The 19519-nt window shown below is 38.7% G+C and overlaps 1 protein-coding gene across 6 annotated transcripts in view; it reads left to right on the forward strand.

Annotated features, from left to right (window-relative positions):
* TMEM131 (transmembrane protein 131) overlaps positions 1-19519 on the forward strand; it is a 191104-nt gene that overhangs the window by 62436 nt on the left and 109149 nt on the right. For all 6 annotated transcript variants that reach the window (XM_047781503.1, XM_047781501.1, XM_047781502.1 and 3 more), the window contains exons 2-3: positions 1890-1951; positions 13295-13335. In XM_047781503.1, coding sequence (XP_047637459.1) covers positions 1890-1951; positions 13295-13335 — 103 coding nt within the window. The remainder of the gene's footprint in view (positions 1-1889; positions 1952-13294; positions 13336-19519) is intronic.

Genomic DNA, 19519 nt, shown 5'->3' on the forward strand with positions numbered 1-19519 from the left:
GTGAACTCATAGATATTTACTTTACACTTTGGGTTTTAATTCCGTACTGCATGATGAATAATTGCTCATGTTGTTCTAGCTTTGGTCATTTGGGAACTCTTTATGTTAATAACTTTTACATCTCTTTGACATATTCCCATCAATGTAGGTTTTTATGTTTTTTGGTTGGTTGGTTGATTAGTTGGATTTAGAACTTTCTTCTTTCTGGCACCATAAGTTGCTTCTATTTCCTCTCATATATTTTCTGCCCCAGTCCTAGATTCAGCCATTTCTCCGAGAAGCCCCAGTTCAGTTCCTTTTATGGGAGAATGGTAAAAGAACATAAGATCTAGGTCCTTTTTGCTACTGGGTTATAATTGCTTTTAGCCCCTCTTAACGGGCAGAGCAAGAAAATATATGAGTTATACGAACCTGTGTGTATACATATCCATAAATATTTCTATATGTAACTATCTGTATTAAGCTCAACATGAGTTTGTACTGTTGTTGCCAACTCTAATCCATACCTCATGAACCATTCTAGCCTCGTTCCCCTTGCTTTTGTGTAAATTCCTCTTCCAACAGTGAGAAATCTGACTCTCGTCACCCACCATCTATATATTTAATTGTTCAATACCAGTATACATATATAGCATCCCTGGGATGGTTAACCCAACCTCTGTTGGAAATAACTTTATTGGCTAGAGTATTGTGCTTATTATATACAGTTTCTTTTGCCTTAATTCTTAGAGATTCCACTCATTTCCAAATCACTTAGGTCAGCACCTTTTTCCACCCCACCTAGCCTTCAGTGATGTGGTTTCATAGCTTTGTAATATAGATAAATTGTCACATTCTGTAGTCTGCTCTGGGATGTCTGTTCTCCTAAATGATTTTTTTTTAATTTGCATACAGTAGGTTCACTCTTTGAGCTGTAAAGTTTTGTTTTGACAAATGCAGTGTCAATTTGCATCTACCATCACAGTATCACACAGAAGAATTTCACCGCTTTGGAAAATTTCCTGTGCTTTACTTATTTCACCCTTCCTTTCTCTCTCCAAACCCCTAGCAACGGATCTTTATACCATCTCTGCCTTTTCCAGAATGCACTGTACTTGAAATCATAGGGCTCGTAGCCCTTTCTTTTACTCTTTATCACCAAGATATAGACCATTGTGTCAATAATCTACATTTGTCTCTTTTATTCACTTACTGAAGGATATCTTTTATCCAGTTTTTGGTGATTATGAAAAAAGCTGCTGTAAGTTATTGCTTGTAGATTTTTGTGTGGACATAAGTTTTCAAATCACTTGAGTAAATACTTAGGAGCACAGTTGCTGAACTGTATGGGAAAAGTACATTAGCTTTTTAAATATCTTGTCTTTTGCATTGTATTAGTTTTCTTGAAACGGAATAATCTCCTTTCGCCATTTTCCTTGCCCTCTCTCCCAGCAAATCATTTTCTACCATTGATCCCAGGTCCTGTCATCACTATAGAAGGGCAAATGATACACAACTTTACCTTATCATTTGGTGGGAAAATAAAACCCTCTAGTGATCTTTCCTCTGTGCTTTTGATATTTTCAGTTAATCTACGTGAAAATAATCAGCTGCATCTAATGAATTTTAGTATTTTGTGCTTTCTGGCAGTGTGGCAGGAATAAATATCTTGCAAGTGGCTTACATAGCCTTTAGGTTGTTAAAACTTTTTTAATTGGGTTGTATTGTTTTAGTTTCAGGCACTTTATAGTTGCTAAGATCCCAAAGTATTAGTCATATTTTTCTCTTTAACCATCACCATCAAGCAGTGTATTTTAAAAATACAAAATTGTGGTAATTAAACTAAAAGTTTTTCATTAAGTGGAATTTACTTTCCTGTTAAGTAATAATATATTTTGTTTCCTTTGCAGCATTTATTCAGTCGGAGAGCATAATAGAAGTACTACGTTTTGATGATGGAGGGCTTCTACAGGTAATTTTATCTTAAGTTTGAAGGGTTATCTCACTGTTAAGCCTTAAATAACATCTGATTATCATTTTTCTTTTAAAGTGTAACTGGTTTATATGAAACATTTTATGAGCTTTATATGCAGATAGGTCAGGAAAGTCATCGGTAAAATCAAACCTCCTTAGCTTTATGAATTATCTTTTAAATTAAATATTGCTGGGGAAATGTTGGCAGCTGGGTGGGGAGGGTCAGATCAGGAGCTTCAGAGTCAGTGGTAAGCTCTGTAGTACACAGCCAGTGAGTGGAGCCTGAATTTGGTAGTTGGACCTCAAAATACTTATTGGAAGAAGATGTCCAAAGAGGGTTTAAGTTCTTTAGATTTACATCTATGTTATCTTTCCACTTGCCATCCTAAACCATGGGTTTAAATACATTGTACATAAAAGTAGAAAGTGTAATCTGATAAAAATCCTCTCCTTCTTTTCAGACTAGCTTAGATACCACCGTGAAGCCTGTTTTAAGTCTTCCCAGCTAAAAATCAGTTCTAGAATTTCAGAGCTGAGACAGTAAAAGCCATCATTAACCAACCCTGATTTCAGTGGCTGATTTTCTCCTTTCTTTCAAGCTTTTATCATAGTCTATGCTTGTCTTAATAGTACTTACCACCTTTGTAATAGTATCATGTGTTTTCAGGTACCGTGTTATTTGGTAGCAGGACTGGTATTTTTTTATTCATTTTATATTTAAGGGGAACCAAAGTTTAGATTAAGAAAGTTGCCCAAGGAGTTCCTATTGTGGCTTAGTGGGTTAAGAACCTGACATAGTGTCCATGAGGATGCTGGTTTAATCCCTGGCCCCACTCAGTGGGTTAAGGATCTGGTGTTGCCGCAAGCTGCAGTGTAGGTCTCAGATACAGCTTTGATCTAGTGTGGCTGTGGCATAGGCCGGCAGCTGCAGCTCCAATTCAACCCCTGGCCTGAAAACTTAAATATACCGCAACTATGGCCGTAAAAAAAAAAAAAAAAAGAAGTTGCCCAAGATCCCATGACTTTACAGTATGGGACTGGTATTAGAATTCTGGTCTTCTCACTTTGGCTGACATTGTTAATCTGTTGCATAGTGCTGCCTATGATATATTTGTTCACTTATTTATCACTAAATACATGACTTAAATAGTTCTGAAGAAATATTTCCTGTAGTTTATAATAAAGGCAGGAAAATAAAAATTAAAGTTAGATCAAGGCAATAGAGAAATAATTCTGCTGGGGACCTAGAATAAGATTTCTATTTGTGTTTTAACATAAATTTAGATTTCAGACACTAAGCCAAACAAAGCAAGCAAGGAAGAAGAAAAAAAAAAAAAAAGATGGATTGGATTGTAAGGTTCTTTTTCTCTGACAATGAAGCAAATAAATGTTTTGGGTGACAACTTTTTCCCTGCTTCTAAATTTTTAAATAAACTTTTTATTCTACTTTTATGTAAGAGGTGTTGAGAAACACAGCAGGCAGTAGCTTTGTGGTGCTTGTAGAAAGTCTTTGTATGGCTTTTTATATTTTAATAAAACCTGAAGATACATTATGATCTCTAGTTTTGTAAAGTCACCTTGCTGAAAAATTATCATAGTCTTTTTTTTTCTAGTTCCTTAATCTTTTGCAAGGTGAAAACTTGGAGAATTCATAGAAATGACTGTTGTAAATACCTCACTTTTGGTGATTTGCAGGATCTGGAGAGCAACTCAGGACTGAATTTCTGGAAAATTCTCCAAGTGTAGTTATTCTTTACTGATTTTTGTCCTTTAGGAACTAGGCGTCTAGGTTGCAAGTTGATAATCCGTTTTGCAAATTCTAAAGCTTTATAGGTGTTTCTGCTGACAATTTGTATCTAAAAGAAATTGGGTGTGGGAGAGCTTGTCAACTGGATGTCATTTGCTCATAGTCTTTGGGTCTGCTGAAATGCTTGGGCAAAAGCTTGGTTGAGACCTCAAGAGTTCTATAGCAAAAGCCATTTTAGACTGGAATATTATGGGCAGGCAGTTCCAGTGGGTTACCTCAGCCACAGTGAAATGTCACTAAAACTCTAGAATGCCTAATGTTGAGGTGGCTTATGTATCTTTAACAGAACGTAAGACTCCTTTGAATAAAAATTTATAAAAGTCAATCATTTTAATGTGCAGGATGTTTTCTTCTAGGAAGAATGATTTTGATTTTGATATAATTTCTTTCTGGTAATAATTTGCCAATAAGTTCAGCTATTTCTTAAACAACTCCCGGTTTCTTACAATGTGATTAGAACAGAACCATGTACATGTAGCATTTCTGTAGAGTGTATATCAGGTTTCTTCAAATTAAATTAAAGCTAAAGCAAGGAGAGAATCAAAGAAACAGCCTTATTTTGCATTATTTAAAATTAGAATTTTGACTGAGTACATTCCTTCCCAGATCTTGGACTTTATGTTACATTCATGTGGCTTGGGTCATAACTAGTTTTTTTGAGTCTTAAACATAATTGATGACAAGTCAGTAAAAATTGTCAAAACTCGTAAAAATATTTGTTCTAAAGGTTGGATTTGCTTTCCTTGTTTTCTTAAAGATAAGGAAAATGAGGATCATAGAAGTTAAATAATTTGCTCAATATTCAGTGATTAGAGCAAGAATCCAGCATCCAGCAAGTCCTCAGCTTCCTAGTTCCAGACCCCTTTCTAGAGTGTGATACATATGCAGTTCTTTGCCCTGCTTTCCGCGTGTTACCACAATAATGTTATCATAGGATTAGAAATTGTAGCAGTCATCTTAGCCCATGGTTTCTGTAGTTGGTTATTTGGCCATTGTCATTCCTGCTTGGCAAGGCTACTAAGATTTGGTATATAGAAGGTAGGAAGTTCTTAAGATGAGCAGATTTTGAGGATTCTGCCTCAGGATATTGCTGAGAGCCCCAACTGACACATAAAATGAAGGATCTCTGTTAAGGAAGGGATGTGGAAAAACTGTAACCAACAACATACTTAACAGTGAAATGCTGAAAGTTTTATCTCTGAGATGAAGAATAGGTCAAAGATGCCCCCTAAATATCGCTTATATTCAACATCATGCTAATTATGGCCAATAAAGTAAGGCAAAAAAAAAAAAAAGAATTAAAAACCAAAAGGATCGTAGTTCCTTTTGGACCTGACATTGTCTCTCTGAGGATGTGGGTTGAATCCCTGGCTTCGCTCATTGGGTTAATAAGGATGCATTGTTGACTCAGGCTGCAGCGTAGATACAGTGTGTTGCCATGACTGTGGCTTAGACCATAGCTGCAGCTCTCATTTGACACTTAGCTGGGAACTTTCGTATGCTACACGTGCTAAGGGGGTGGCAGCGGTGGGGGAGGGTGGACAACAATTGGAACGGAAGAAATAAAATGTTACTCACCTCACATTATGATAGTTTGTGTAGATCATCCAAAGCATTTAGAGGCAAGTTATTAGATTCAATAAGCAATTTAGCAAGTTTGCAGGGTAACAGTCAACACATAAAAAACAACTGCATTTTCTATATTCTATGTTGAGCCATACGAATTATATGAATTATACCACTTTTCTAGACCAGAAAGGGCAACAGGCTAAACAAACTCACACGTACATGGATACTTGCTTTATGAATAAAATATCTTTGAAGAATATGAGAAGAGAAAATATTGGGGAACAGTTAGTAGAGGGTGATGGGACAAGTGAATGTCTATATGAGAGAAATATAAAACCTTGACCGCACAGCAGTAGCACAAATAGTATAACTGTTTTGGAACTCTGAAGTCTTTTGAAGGCTTTTAGCTTCAAGAGAAAGGTTTGAAAGTAAATTGAAGTAAAATATGGACCATTTCAGCTCTTAGCACAGAATCAGTACCTACCCTCATCCTAGCCCTGTGGCATGCAGCTGTGCATGTGTTCATTGAATAGCGTGCACACAGCTCACAGGAACCTGGGTGAGCAAAAAAGGATTCTATCTTTTGAATATTGGGGATTCATGCCCTGATAACTGCTTTTGATCTCAGAGATTTAGACAAAGAGGCAGGTAGCCACTGTTGTTGCAACCCTCCCATTGTTGAAAGTACCTCACCCTGAAGTAACCCAGGAGATTTAAAGGGCTGACAACCTTCAAAAGGCATTGCATATATGACGGAAATTAGAAAATTAGAAAAACACTTTGAATGTTCAGGAAAAAGCCCAGATTCATGAAAGATCTGAGAATACCTTAAGTTTACACTCAAGTTTATCTTTGGCACAGAGACAGCCAACAACAGTCATAAATCCAAAAACAATAAACAAAACCAATCAAATAGCAAACTCTGGAAAAGAAGGAGAATCTGATATTAAACAGCTCATGGCAATGCTGGATCCCCAACCCACTGAGCAAGGCCAGGGATTGAACCCACATCCTCAAGGATACTAGTTGGATTCATTTCCACTGCCCCACAACGGGAATTTCTAAACCAAATCTTTTTTTTTTTGTCTTTTTGTTGTTGTTGTTGTTGTTGTTGTTGCTATTTCTTGGGCCGCTCCCACAGCATATGGAGGTTCCCAGGCTAGGGGTTGAATCGGAGCTGTAGCCACCGGCCTGCGCCAGAGCCACAGCAACACGGGATCTGAGCCGCGTCTGCAACCTACACAACAGCTCACGGCAACGCCGGATCCTTAACCCACTGAGCAAGGGCAGGGACCGAACCCGCAACCTCATGGTTCCTAGTTGGATTCGTTAACCACTGCGCCACGACGGGAACTCCTAAACCAAATCTTTAAAAGACAAAATCTTTTTTTTTTTTTTTTGTCTTTTTTCCCATTTCTTGGGCCGCTCCCTCAGCATATGGAGATTCCCAGGCTAGGGGTCTAATCCAAGCTGTGGCTGCTGGCCTACACTAGAGCCACAGCAATGCGGGATCCGAGCTGTGTCTGCAACCTACACCACAGCTCATGGCAACGCCAGATCCTTAACCCACTGAGCAAGGGCAGGGATCGAACCCACAACCTCATGGTTCCTAGTCGGATTCGTTAACCACTGCGCCACGACGGGAACTCCCTAAAAGACAAAATCTTGAAAGCAACAAAAGCTAAGCAACTTGTCAAAGGATCCTCAATAAGTGATTAACAGATTTCTCATCACAGACTTTGGAGGCCAGAGGGCAGTGGGTTCATAGATGCAAAATGCTAGAAGGAGAAAACTATCTACTAAGAATCCTATGTCTGGCAAAAGTGTTCTTCAAAAGTGAGGGAGGAATTAAGACATTCCCAGATAAACAAACCCAAGGAAGCTCATTACCATTAGACCTGCCTTGCAGGAAATGCTGAAGGGCATCCTGCAGATTAAAATGAAAGAACACTAGATGACAATGTGAAGCCGCATGAAGAAATACAGATCCCAGTAAGAGGAAATACATAGGTGGTTACATTAGCTGGTATTATCGTAACAATAGTTTGAAGCTCCACTTTTTGTTTTCTACATGATTTAAGAAACTAATACGTTAAAAAAGACTACTAGTCTAAAAGCAAACATTATTGTCACTTTGGTTTGTAACTTTATATTTTGTTTTCTACGTAATTTAAAAACAAATGTACTTAAAAGAATTGTTAATTCGTTTTGAATACACAGTGTATAAGGAAGAAATACATGTCAACAACCAAAAGAAGTAGGGATGGAGCCATGAAGAAGTACACATTGAGTGTGATTGAAGTTAAATCTGATATAAATTCAAATTAGTGTGTTATAACTTTAGGGTGTTAGATTAATCCCCATGGTCACCACAGAGAAAATAATATAGAAACTACATAAAAGGAATGTAAACATTTCACCACCAAAAAAAAATCAGCTAAACCAATAGATGACAGGACTACAGGAAATGGACAAACAGTATAAGGCATATAGAAAACAAATAGCAAAATGGCAGAAGTAAGTATATTGTTGAAGCCAGGCTAGTATTAATTCAAACAAGTTTGTTGTAAACTTAAGATACAAATTATAATCTCCAGGATAACCATTAAGAAAACAACTTAAAATGTACGTAAAAGGAAATCAGTGGCCAGCTTCAGTTTGTGTAAGCTAAGAGAAGTCAGTTTTAGGCTTATACAGTCTTATCAAGGATATGTCATAATAAGTGTGTAACATTAGATAAGATCACAGGATTTGAATTGACACATACTCTTTGATCCTGGACCATCAAATATAACCCTGTATTTGGGTGTCTCCAGTCTGTTAAGAACTGCAAGCACCACTAGAGATAGAGACACAGTTGTGGCAGTGATACACTTCGAATTATAATGCAAAGAGATGTTATTACAAATGAAAATTAAATTATTGCTATGTCTTTATAAAACTGAGGTTACATTAGGATTTTCAGTCTTGGCAGTATTTACATTTTGGACCAGATAATTTCTTGCTGGGAGATGGGGAGAGAAGACTTGTGTGTGTTTCAGGATGTTGAGCAGCATCCCTGGCCTCTGCCCTCTAGATGCCAGTGGCCCCCTCAGTTTTGACCATCCAGAATACCTCTAGACATTGCTAGATAAATGCCCCTGGAGGACATAATTGCCTAGTGGAGAGCCTCTAGGTTATGAGGTAAACTTACCATATATACTATTTTTGTAATAAGAGAATTTAACAGTATGTGAGAACATACTATGCATACATTTTTGCAGAGTCTCTTCCACTTGGAGCAATAGTTCATTTTCCTCCTATATATACTTGTAGGGTCCACTCTCTGAGAGAGACTGTGCTCAGACTGGTCTGGAATGTGGAGCCTTGCAATGAATAGGCTGAGGCTGGAACCCTTAAATACAGCAGAACAGAGTCTGCATTATGGGTGGGAAGGAGTCTGTTTTTATCTTTGTAGGTAGACCCAGTGAAAAGATCATTTGCAATATGTCAAGTGTTACCAACTTTAAGTGCCTGAGATTTGGTGAAGTTTACTTTGAAATATTGTAGGTATGTCCTATATTTGATAGAAGATCCAAAAATACATGTGGACATTTTCTAGGGCCCTGAGTACTTCTGGCAGACCCTTATCTCTGAGCGTGAAGTTCAAAGCTTTCCACTAATCAGTTGGTGAAATAGGGATCGCTTCGCTACTTTGTGAGCTGGCCACCTTTTTCATATGATTATTGGCCATTTATTTTTGTTTAAGTGAATTGCCTCTCGATCTTTGCTTATATTTCAGTCACAGTATTCTTTCTCCCATTTTCTTTATTTTTCTTTCTTTTTGCTGTTCAGTTATAAAAATATTTAAGTAAGAATATCAAATCTTTTCATTGTAATGTAGCCATAATTTGCTTGATTTTTCTCTTCTTTCTTCATCTTCCTCCTCTTCTTTTTTTGGCATTTACCCTGTTTATTTTTGCACATTCTTTGTCTTTCAGCATTTTTGTGTGATTTTGTATTAGGTATTCACAGTTTATAGTTGGGCTTTGTGTTTTTGACATGATCCTTTTGTCATTTTTACTAGACAGGTTGTCTGAATCATGCTATATATGTGTTTAATCTATTCCATCTAATTTTTATGCTTTCCTTTTTGTTTTCTTTTGATTTAGGGGCCTTATTTTTAGATACGCATTTAAGATATTTAAACGTTTATTTCTCAAATTACTTCAGAAAAAAAGTGTCTACCACAATCTTTCCCTTTCCTTTCCTTCAATACTTAGGGTGTATTGTTGGCACATACTGAGATTTTTATTCTTGTTTATTATAGTTAACTGAGTTTTATTTTGTGGCTTTTACTTTAGAAACAGCATTTACTTTCTTTTTTCTAACCCTATTTCCACAGTTCCTTTACTGTATCTGCTTCTCTTTCACAAGACAACTTCCTCATTGACAGCTCTAGTGAGTAATCATCTTAACCAGATGGTCCTCATGAAGATATTTTTTTCCCTCTAGAAAATATACATGGTGATACACTTCCTGAGACTCCTTTCTGGCAACTCCAAATGGGACCATAGTTTCCCAAGTTCTAGAATTTTTAGGTTTTACTTTTTTTTTTAGGGCTGCAGCTGCAGCACCTGGAAGTTCCCAGGCTAGGGGTTGTGTCAGAGCTGTAGCTGCCAGCCTACACCACAGCCACATCAATGCAGGATCTGAGCTGCGTCTGCCACCTACTCCACAGCTCAGAGCAAGGCCAGGGATCAAACCCGTGTCCTTACGGTTATTGGTCGGGTTTGTTACCGCTGAGCCACAACAGAATCTCCCGGGTTTTACTCTTTATCGAAGTAGAAGTGACATACAATAAACTGTATGTGTTTAAAGTGTACAATTTGAAAATTTTGACATATTACACACCCTTGAAATCATCACTGTAATCAAGATAATGAACATTTATATCCACGGCCCCCAAAGTTGACTTGTGACCCTTGATAATCCCTCCTCCCTCACTGTCCATCTCCAGGTAGCCACTGAGTTGTTTTCTGACGCTGTCATTAAGTTTATGTTTTAAATCATTTTATATAAATGTAATCATATAGAATGTACTTTTTGGGGATTTGACTCAGCATAATTATTTTAAGAGTCATCAGTATAGTTGCATGTATCAGTAGTTTATTTTTGTTTTTCCCCAATCACATGTTATTTTCTTTTCTTTCTAAAATAATAAAGAAATATTTAGTGGGGAAAAAAAGAAAGTTTCCCAGTCTTTGAGTTTACTCTTTTTTATTGCCGAGTAGTATTTCCATTGTTTTATTCTATACCATAATTCTTGTCAGTTCATCTGCTGATAGAAATTTCATTTGTTCCAAAACCTATTACAAATAAAGCTGCTATAAACATTCATGTGCAAGACTTTGTAGGGATCTGTGCTTTCGGGATCTTATGTTTCTCTTGGGCCAGTATCTAGGAGTAGGGTGGCTAGGTCATATATATGACATATGACTGCTATATGACATATGACACCTAGGTCAGAGGTGTCAGTTTAACTGGTAAAATTGCCAAACTTCTTCCAAAATGGTGGTTCTGTTTACATTCCCACCAGCAGTATATGAAAGTTCCAGTTGCTCCATATCCTCGCCAACCCTTGGACAATTATAATAGGTTGTGGTATATCATTGTAGTGTTAATTTTCTTTTCTTTGATATCTGGTGCTGAGCATCTTCTCATGTGCTTAACTGACATTTGTAAAATTGCCCATTTTTTTAAATTGGGAGGTTTTCTTCTCATTCAAATTCCTAAGTTCTTTATATGTTCAGGATATAAGTCCTTCATCATATAGGTGATTTGCAAGTATTTTCACTCAGTATGGTTTGCTTTTGATTTTCATAACAATGTCTTCTGGTGAGCATATTTTAAAAAAATTGGTGATGTCCAATTTATTTAGTTTTTTCTTTTATGACTAATTTTTTGTGTGTGTTTTCTTTTTTTGTCTTTTCTAGGGCTGCACCCAAGGCATATGGAGGTTCCCAGGCTAGGGGTCTAATCAGAGCTATAGCCGCTGGCCTACACCAGAGAAATGCAGGATCCCAGCCATGTCTGCGACCTGCACCACAGTTCACAGCAACGCTGGATCCCCAACCCACTGAGCAAGGCCAGGGATCAAACCTGCAACCTCATGGTTCCTAGTCAGATTCATTAACCACTGAGCCATGACGGTAACTCCTAATGTTTTTTGTTTTTTGTTTTTGGGGTTTTTTTAATCTTGCTTATGAAATCTTTGTCTCTTTCCAGGTTGCAAAGATACGGCTCTATTTATTTTCGTTGGAGCTTTATAATTTTGGTGTTTATGCTTAGAACTATGCTTTATCTCAAATAAATTTGAGTGCATGGTGTGATATAAGGGTAAAGACTCATTTTCCCCCACATAGCTTTGTCCAGTTCTTGAACCATTTGTTGAAAATACTTACGTTTCTTTGTTGAAGCACTTTGCTGAAAACCAAGTTGACTCTGAATGTGTGAGTTTGCTTCTGAACTTTCTCTAGTTCCACTGACCTCTTTGTTTGCCTTTATGCCAGTGCCACACTGTCTTGATTACTATAGCTTTTTGTGTGTGTGTGGTTAAAATATACAGAACATAAATTTCAGTTTTAACCATTTTGAGTGTACATTTCAGTATCATTAAGTACATTCACATTTGTTTCTGTATCACCACCAACAAGCTCCAGAACTTTTTTTTCATCCCAAACTGAAACTCTGTACCCTTTAAACAGCAGTTCCCCATTGCCCCTACTGCAGCCCCTGGCAACCAGACTTCTACTCTCTGTCTGTGAACTTGACGACTCTAAGTACCGCATGTAAGTGGAATCATACAGTATTTGTCCTTCTGTGACTGGCTTATTTCATTTAGCCTAAGTATAGACTTAGTCTTCGAGGTTGATCCATGTTGTAGCATGTCTCTTTCCATTCTTTTTAAGGCTGAATAACATTCTTTTGTATGTATAAACCACATTTTGTTTGTTCATTTATCCTTCGGTAGACACTTGTGTAGCTTCCATGCTTTGGCGGTTGTGAATAATGCTGCTGTGAATATGGATGTCCAAATAACTGTTGAGTCTCTGTTTTCTGCTTTCAGCTTTCAGTTCTTGTGGATATATACCTAGATGTGTGATTGCTGGATCTTCTAATCCATACCCTGTGCTATAGCCAGAACGGTGTCTTTCAACTTAGATCAGACCATGCTGTCTGTTTCTCTCCTACAACTGCAGACACCTTGTATTGCATTTAGAGTACAACACAATCCGGACTTCTTGCCTCGTCCTCCAACCTCATTTCTGCTTCTTTCCCCTGTCTCTGAGCGCTGGCCAAAAAGACCTGCTCTCTGTGTCTTGAGCATCCAGGCTCTTGGCATATGCTGTTTTTGCACTGCCATACAGCCCCCATTCCAAAGACAGCTTTTTTTTGTATATGTACTTTATGTTTCCTTATAAATGTCACCTTTGCAGACAGGCTTCCCTGTTTAAGCGTGTCACCTATTCTCTTTCACAGCATCTTTCCAAATAATTTCAAAGTCGTTCATTCAGTGTATAAACACACATTTATTTTGTTTTAAAATGGCTATCCCCTCTGCCTCACACTACTTGCTGGCAGGAACCACAGTGCACCAGCACCTGCGCACAGATGGTGGCAGTGAACAGCAAGAGACACCTGCAACCTCCCAGAGCAGCTGGAAAGAGAACTCTTAGAGGATGTATTGGCTTGGCAAACTCTTAAAAGTGAATTATATTACTTTGTTTATTTCCATGTGTGTTTAAAATTTAATCCAAATTAATCTCTCTTTTGAATTACATGGTGTGACAAATCATTTCATATGATTTAGAGATCAGGTTTAACCTGAAGGTGCGTATAAGATCAAAGTTGAAACTGTAATAAAATTGTTGTATTATAAAGCTTTGGTTTCCATGTTTTAACCATTGTTTTCTTCCTTCACAGACTGAGACAACACTTGGACTCAGTTCATATCAACAGAAAAGGTAAGAAAGTTCTCTCTCTCTCTCTCTCTCTCTAGCATTTTATATATTTAGTAAGATACTGGCGTACTTATCATTCTTTCTGGGGAATTCTTGCTCTCCTTCTTTTCCCTCCTACTTTTTTGGTAAAGAGAGAAAATCAAATTATAAATTACATTATGTCATGTATTTCAGGTATTATGTGTGGAAAACCAGGCTTAAATCTGAATGTGCGTGCCATGCATTATGTAGCACTTTTCTTGATTAGCCTAAGTAAAGGCTTGTCTTTTCAAATACCAGCTCTTAGTTTTGTTCATCTTTTCTGTTGTTTTCTTGTCCTCTATTTAATTTATTTCTGTTCTAGTCTTTATTTTTTCCTTCCTTCTCATAACTTGGGGCTTAGTTTGTTCCTTTTCTAGTTCCTTGGGGTATAAAGTTACTTTGTTATCTTTTTTTTTGCTTGATATATGCATTTATGTCTATAAGCTTCCCTCTTATAAGCTTCACATGCATCCCATAAGTTTTGGTGTGTAGTGTTTTCATTTTTGTTTGTCTCAAGATACTTTTTATTTTCCCTTTTGATTTCTTCTTTGATCCATTGGTTGTTCAGGAGTGTATTTTTAATTTCCATGTATTTGTAAATTTTCCAGTTTCTTCCTCTTACTGTTCTCTAATCTTATACCGTGGTGATCAGAAAAGATACTTGATATGAGTATAGTCTTCTGAAAATGGCATATTTTTAACTTTCTATTTTAAACTAACAATTTAACTTTGGTGGCATACATACATGAGCTTTATACTTTCACTTCTTCTTCCCCTCACATTTTAATTTATTGGTCTTAAAATTTACATATATCTTCTATTGTCCATTCAATAGTAAATTATTGTAATTTAGTTATTTTTAGTATGTTTGTTTTTTAACTTTTAAACTAGAGTTGCAAGTGAATTTTATACCATCATCACAGCATTAAGGAATCTGACTATATATTTACAGTTATCAGTGAGTTTTACAGTACTTTTTTTTTTTTTATGTTGATTAGCTTCTTTTTATTTCTGCTTGAGGAACACCCTTTAGTATTTCTTGTAAGTTAGAAGTGACTGTGATGAACTCCCTCAAGTTTTATTGGTTCAGTGAAGTCTTTATCTCTCCTTCATTTCTGAATGACAGCTTTGCTGGGTATAGTGTTGTTGTTTGATGCTTATTCTCTTTCAATATTTTGAAAATGCTATCGCCACTCTCTCTTTGCCTATAAAATTTCTTTTGAGACATCCACCTATGCAGTAGCTCCTTAACTGTGGGGCATATATTCCAAACACTATACCGTTACTTCAGATACTATAAGCACTGCATATGCTATGTTTTCTCCTGTACTAACAGTGGGTTGCATATATAGCATGGACACGATGGACAGAGGGATGATTCATGTCTCAGACAGGGCAGAGCAGGATGGCATGAGATTTCATCATGCTACTCAGAGGGCATGAAGTTTAACATTTCTGAGTTTTTTATTTCTGGAATTTTTCATTTAATATTTTCAGACCACAGTTGACCACAAATAACTGAAACTGCAGAAAATGAAACCACAGATAAGGAGGAACTACTGTGGTCTTGTAGGGTACAGGTGTGTTCCTTGTGTGTGACTTTTCTCTTGCTGCTTTCAGAATTCTCTGTCTTTAAAAAAAGACCAAAGAAAAGGAGTTCCCATCATGGTTCAGTGGTTAACGAATCCGATTTAGGAACCGTGAGATTTCAGGTTCAATCCCTGGCCTCACTCAGGGGGTTAAGGATCCGGTGTTGCCGTGAGCTGTGGTGTAGGTCACAGACACAGTTCAGATCCTGCGTTGCTGTAGCTGTGGGGTAGGCTGACAGCTTCAGCTCCAGTTAGACCCTTAGTCTGGGAACTTCCACTTGCCGTGGGTGCAGCCCTAAAAAGACAAAGAAAAAAATTTTTGACGATTTAATTATAACATGTCTCCTTGTAGGCCTTCTCAGCTTCAGCCTATGTGGGGTTCACAGGGCCTCATAATTCTGGATGTCCACTTACTTCCCCACAACACCAGGGGAGCTAGACGCCCACCGTGGTCTCTGTCTTGCCTACTGGAGAAACTGTAGGCTTGGGGAGCCTCTCAGTGCAGCACTGTACCAGCCTGGTAGAGAGGGGACATGTAACCATTTTCCTTACCTTCTTACTACAGTTCTTTTCAGTCTCTGTGGTCCAGGGATGTTTTTGAGTCTCATCCCTGTGTTCTGGGATTTTCACAGTGGTGTCTTACCTATGGATAATTGCTGGTTGGTCATCTCATGAGGGGAACTGAAGTTGGGAATAAACTGTGTCACCATCTTGATGCTGTCACTCCTCAAAAGACATCAGTGATAATAGGGAAAGGAGGGACAGAGAGAAAAAAAAATCACAATACATGTATTTGACAAAAGACACATATCTAGAATATACAAAGAACTCTTACAACTCAAAATTAAGACTGAAATTCCAGTTAAAATACTTTGAATGTTTTGCGAAAGAAGATATCTAAGTGGACAATAAACAGAAGAAAAAAGTGTTCAACATCATTAGTCCTTAGGGAAATGAAAATTTGAGCTAAAATGTATTTATAGGAAAATATTTATGTAGGAGTAGTCAATGTCTTTTCTCTTGGGTCACTGTTTACTTAGCTGTCTCTAATAATTATACTTGGCACTATTTTAAACTGCTGGTGACTTAAAGTTTTGCTTGTTAAAGTACTTTTATTCCCCTCTTATTTCTGCTTACAGCGCTTATCGTGGATCAAGCTGAAAAACAGTAGTTCTCAAATGTGAGAGTGTACATAAAAACGTCAGTCTCTGGGCTCCATACTAGATGTAAGGAGTCAGAGTCAAGAGGTGGGGCTCTGAAACCTGCATTTCTACAAGCATCCTAGATAGTTAAGATATAGGTACCACAAATCATTCATTAAGAAATACTGAGCCCAGGAGTTCCCGTCGTGGCGCAGTGGTTAACGAATCCAACTAGGAACCATGAGGTTGCGAGTTCAGTCCCTGCCCTTGCTCAGTGGGTTAAGGATCTGGCGTTGCCGTGAGCTGTGGTGTAGGTTGCACATGCGGCTCAGATCCCGAGTTGCTGTGGCTCTGGCGTAGGCCGGTGGCTACAGCTCCGATTCAACCCCTAGCCTGGGAACCTCCATATGCCGAGGGAGCGGCCCAAGAAATAGCAACAACAATAACAAAAAAGACAAAAAAAAAAGAAAGAAAGAAATACTGAGCCTGGAAAAGAAAATCATGGACTTGGAGAAGAGACTTGTGGCTGATGGGAGGGGGAGGGAGTGGAAGGGATCGGGAGCTTGGGCTTATCAGACACAACTTAGAATAGATTTACAAGGAGATCCTACTGAATAGCATTGAGAACTTTGTCTAGATACTCATGTTGCAACAGAAGAAAGGGTGGGGTAAAAAATGTAATGTATACATGTAAGGATAAACTGACCCCCTTGCTGTACAGTGGGAAAATAAAAAAAAATTTAAAAAAAAAAAAGAAAAAGAAATACTGAGCCTGGAATTAGCATCATGGTGCAGCAGAAACAAATCTGACTGGGAACTATGAGGTTGTGGGTTTGATCCCTGGCCTCGCTCAGTGGGTTAAGGATCCAGCCTTGCTGCGAGCTGTGGTGTAGATCGCAGATGCGGCTCGGCTCCCATGGTACTGTAGCTGTGGTGTAGGCCAGGGCTACAGCTCCGATTGGACCCCTAGCCTGGGAACCTCCATATGCTGCGGGTGCAGCCCTAAAAAGCAAAAAAAAAGCCGCAGAGTACCTTTTGTTTAGATAGCAATTGCCCCTAAGAGAACATTTAAAAGTTCATGGTTTAATCAAATTCTCAAAGCTCCAAGAAGGCTTTGTATGCTTCACTTTGACCTGACAGTTCACCAGATGGCAGAGATTTCCCCTGTCTATCCAATTGTTCCCCAGTTTGAAGTCAGAAAATCAGCTTTATTCATCTCCGTATCTCCAAATAAACATGTAATATTTTAGTGAAAAATATTGTATTGAGACTTTCTTTTTCCTTTTTTAAGGGCTGTACCCTAGGCATATGGAGGTTCCCGGGCTAGGAGTCCAATCGGAGCTGTAGCTCTGGCCTATACCACAGCTATAGTAACATGGGATCCGAGCTGCGTCTCCAACCTACACCACAGCTCACAGCAATGCCGGATCCTTAACCCCCTGAGTGAGGCCAGGGATCAAACCAGCAACCTCATAGTTGCTAGTCAGATTTGTTTCTGTTGCACCATGACGGGATCTCCAGGTATTGAGACTGTCAAAATAAATACAGTCACTGCAAAAAGCATAAAATCATGTATTATTACTTTTATAATGTCTCAAATTCTGTTTCTTTGAAATTGACAAAGGGTGCCATTTTTCTTACTGCTTCCCCCGCAGTTTATTTTCAGCATTGTGGATTTATGGACATTTGCTTTCTGTTAATAAAGCACTAAACGGTATCATGGCCTTTCTAAATAAACAGTAGCAACCACTTCAGGCAACTGTGGATACGCAATAGCTATGTTATTGAATTTTTGGTTTTTGTGAAAATAAGATTATACCTGTGACAATTCGTGTTGTACCTGTTCCAATAGTAACCTGTTTCTTAGATATAGATCTGCTGTTGTTTTGAAAATATGCATTCATTTATGAGGGAATCATCTTTTATGTATCATTACCTCTATTTCCTGTTCTATGAGCATTCTGTAAATGTCACAACAAAAATTGCTGGACACCACTTCTTTGGAGCATTTTATGGGAGGACTTAGCACAAGAAAGGCATAAAGAAGAAAAACAAGTGGATTTGAAAGAAAGAAATAGAATTGTTGTTACTTGTAGGTAACAGTAGATTTCTATAGATTTGTCTGCAGAAATAATCTGTGATAGTGATCTTTTACATATTTATTTATTTATTTATTTAGGGCTGCACCTGCAGCATATGCAAGTTCCCAGGGGTCCAGTCAGACCTGTGGCTGCCAGCCTACACCAGAACCACAGCAACACCAGATCCAAGCCACGTCTGCAACCTACACCACAGCTCAACAGCAATGCCAGATCCTTAACCCACTGAGCGGGGCCAGAGATTGAACCTACATCCTCCTGGATACTAGTTAGGTTTGTTATCGCCGAGCCACAATGGAAACTCCCCATGGTGATCATTTTAGCAACACTTACTAGCAGGGGAAAAGCTAAGAGAATCTGTAGACAAACCGTTAGAATTAACTTACCAAAATGACTGGGTTCGCTACCTCCAAATCAATAACTTTTTTAATATAAAGCACTAACCTGTATATCCTTCTGCCTACTTGACACCTCCATCCAGGTAAGACATCGCAGATTTAAAAGTCTAAAACACTACTCTTGTATCTCCACCCAGCCGCCTTTCCCCACCTCTAACCCACTGCCTCCAGTTTCTCAGGCCAGAACCTTAGACGCCTCCCTTCCTCTTACCCTGCACAATCAGTCCATAGTCCTGACCCATTGTCTCTAGCTCCTGAAGATATTCAGGAAAGACCCACCCTCCGCACCCTCCCGCACAGCCACCCCGAAGCACAGTTGCGGTGCCCTCTTCCCTTGCTACCACAAGGCTTCCCTGATTCCACTCTTGGGCTCCTACTGTCTCTTCCTCACACAGCGGCCAGAATTGACCTTTTGACATCATGTTACTTCCTTGCTCAAAACGCTCTAGAGGCTTTGTGTTAGACTGAGAGCAAAATCCAGACTCCTCCAAGGACCTTGCCTCTGCACCTCTCTCATCTCAGCTCCTGTCCCCCCGCCCCCAAGGCTGGCCACTCCAGCCTCGTATTCCTCAGCATGCTGGGTACATCCCTGCTTTCTTCCTCCGATCTCTACTGTTGAGGTCTCAGCTCCAGTGTCCCTCCTCTGAGAGGCCTGCTCTGCTCTTGCTGTGTTTGATTTGTCTTTGTATATCAGGCATCATCACGTGATATGCTCTACTTTTGTTTTCCCTACTGGGATGTTAGTGTCATGAGAACAGGCTGTTTGCTTTGTTCCCATAGTCCCAGCCACTGGACAGCCCTGACATGCAGTGTATTTGTGTTGAGTGAAGGGGGTGTGCACTCTTTTCCCCCTGCCTGGCCCCTTGAGATAGTGCCACTTGCAGTTTGGGGGTTAGACTCTCCGTTCTGTGAGAGAGAGAAACTGTATCTTAATCTCC

Source organism: Phacochoerus africanus, chromosome 5, assembly GCF_016906955.1.
Source record: "Phacochoerus africanus isolate WHEZ1 chromosome 5, ROS_Pafr_v1, whole genome shotgun sequence".
Classification (NCBI taxonomy): Eukaryota; Metazoa; Chordata; class Mammalia; order Artiodactyla; family Suidae; genus Phacochoerus; species Phacochoerus africanus.